This window comes from Apaloderma vittatum, unplaced genomic scaffold (assembly GCF_000703405.1).
Source record: "Apaloderma vittatum isolate BGI_N311 unplaced genomic scaffold, ASM70340v1 scaffold29658, whole genome shotgun sequence".
Taxonomy (NCBI): Eukaryota; Metazoa; Chordata; class Aves; order Trogoniformes; family Trogonidae; genus Apaloderma; species Apaloderma vittatum.
Genome location: NW_009730676.1, coordinates 1,276 through 3,210, shown reverse-complemented (window position 1 = coordinate 3,210; position 1,935 = coordinate 1,276). Strand labels below are relative to the sequence as shown.

At 54.6% G+C, this 1,935-nt stretch overlaps 1 protein-coding gene and 1 non-coding gene across 2 annotated transcripts in view; both read left to right on the top strand.

Moving 5' to 3' along the window:
- Window positions 1-7: 7 nt before the first annotated feature.
- Window positions 8-1,935, top strand: part of MOB3A (MOB kinase activator 3A) — a gene marked incomplete at its 3' end in the record, with an annotated part of 2,916 nt that continues 988 nt past the window's right edge. Inside the window, exon 1 of the mRNA XM_009874900.1 lies at window positions 8-532. Coding sequence (XP_009873202.1) covers window positions 115-532 — 418 coding nt within the window. The remainder of the gene's footprint in view (window positions 533-1,935) is intronic.
- Window positions 838-910, top strand: TRNAK-CUU. Its single transcript has one exon. It is a non-coding gene; the product is annotated as a tRNA-Lys (tRNA).

The window sequence follows — 1,935 nt, the reverse complement described above, 5'->3', positions numbered from 1 at the left end:
TGTTTCTGTGAACATCGAAGCGGCCCCAGCCCTGCCCCGGGAAGCGGCCCAGCAGCGCCGCGTCTCCAGCTGTCGTCGCTACGGATCTGGAAGAAAAAAAAGAAGAGAAGAAAGATGTCCCACGCTTTAAAGCAAGTGTTCAATAAAGACAAAACCTTCCGGCCCAAGCGTAAGTTTGAGCCGGGGACTCAGCGGTTTGAGCTGCACAAGAAGGCTCAAGCCTCGCTCAACGCCGGCCTCGACTTGAAAGTTGCCGTCCAGCTGCCGCCAGGAGAGGAGCAGAACGACTGGGTGGCCGTGCACGTGGTGGACTTCTTCAACCGCATCAACCTGATCTACGGCACCATCAGTGACTATTGCACGGAGCAGTCCTGCCCCGTCATGTCCGGGGGACCCAAGTACGAGTACCGGTGGCAGGACGAGCACAAGTACCGGAAACCCACGGCCCTCTCCGCTCCCCAGTACATGAACCTCCTCATGGACTGGATCGAGGTACAGATCAACAACGAGGACATCTTTCCCACTAACGTTGGTGAGTTCGGTTCTCGTGCCAGCGAGGGGGGAGGGAGCCCTCGCTGCGGTTCCTGCGCCCGGAGATGCTGTCGCACGGGTCACCGTGGCAGCAAAGCTCTTTCCTTTGGCGCTGCTAGAGGCTGCCAGCGCAGTGAACTCTTCTGAGCAACTTCAGAGCTCTTCCGGAGAGCTCAAACGCTGAACCAGGTCCCCTTTGGAGTCTTGAATGGCTCTAGGAAAGCTGAGCCGAGCCTCAGCAGCCAAAGCAAGAGGCTGCTCTTTGCACCGTCAGTCTGTGACGTGACTCCTGAGCGGCTCACGCCGGACGCACTAGCTCAGTCGGTAGAGCATAGGACTCTTAATCCCAGGGTCGTGGGTTCGAGCCCCACGTTGGGCGCCAAAATCTGTCTTGGTTTAGAAGACAGAGGAAAGCCTCCCTTGGAACGGGAAATGTAAACCCCCCACACACACACACCTCCGAATTGCTGTACTTTTGAACTTATGGGGCTTTCAGACAAAGATATGGGGATAGGAATACCAGTTCTTTACTGAGAATATTGCAAACTACAAGGGTAATGATACAGGGGAAAGAACAACAAGAAACAAATAATCCCAAAACCCGACAGAGTCAGAATACCTGACTTGGGAAACAAAAAAAAAGTCCAAATAGATCCAGATTAAAGTCCTCCTGGAGTTATCAAGAAATGAAAATATCTTCCAACCGGTTTCAACAGATGAAAATAGAATTACACATTTTTGGTTGCATATTGTAACCCAAGACATTATCCACCCCGCGATCTCCCGAAGGGCGGCTCTCCTGGAGCTGATTGCTCGCTGGGGCTCGACGCGCGTGCTCCGCGCCGGCCTGGTGATGGTGGCCACGTTTCCATAATTAGCCTCTTTGTTATTCCAGGCTGGCCTACGCTGACTCTGCCCTTTCTAGCCCAGCGCTTCCTGGCGCGCACTCAGCTGTTTGCTGCAGCTGGGGGGATGCTGACATGTGCAGGGAGGGAGGGGCAGCGTTTGATCTATTGCCAGGGTGATGGAGATGAGAATTTGGCTTGAGACACCTAAATCTGCATATCCAGATGCAGTTTTGTGCGCTGGCTTCAGGACAAGAGATCGGTGGGTTTATTTTGTGCTTGAATGAGATGTGAGGGTTCAGGATTTAAAGCAGGCAGGGAAATGTGATAAATGTGATGGATCCCACCCAGAGCTCCAATCTTGGGGAGGTGCAAAAGGGAAGATTCAGCAGAGCTCCCTCCTTCCTTCCCCGGCGTGTAGCCCGTCACAGGTCTGACAGGACGCTGCCGGGGACACATAAAACGCTGCCTAAACCCTGTGCTGAGCGGGCCGAGGCAGGGAGCGGGGCTGCCACTGGCTTCAGACAGCCCCAGCCCTCAGAACCACGCCCGGACCTCC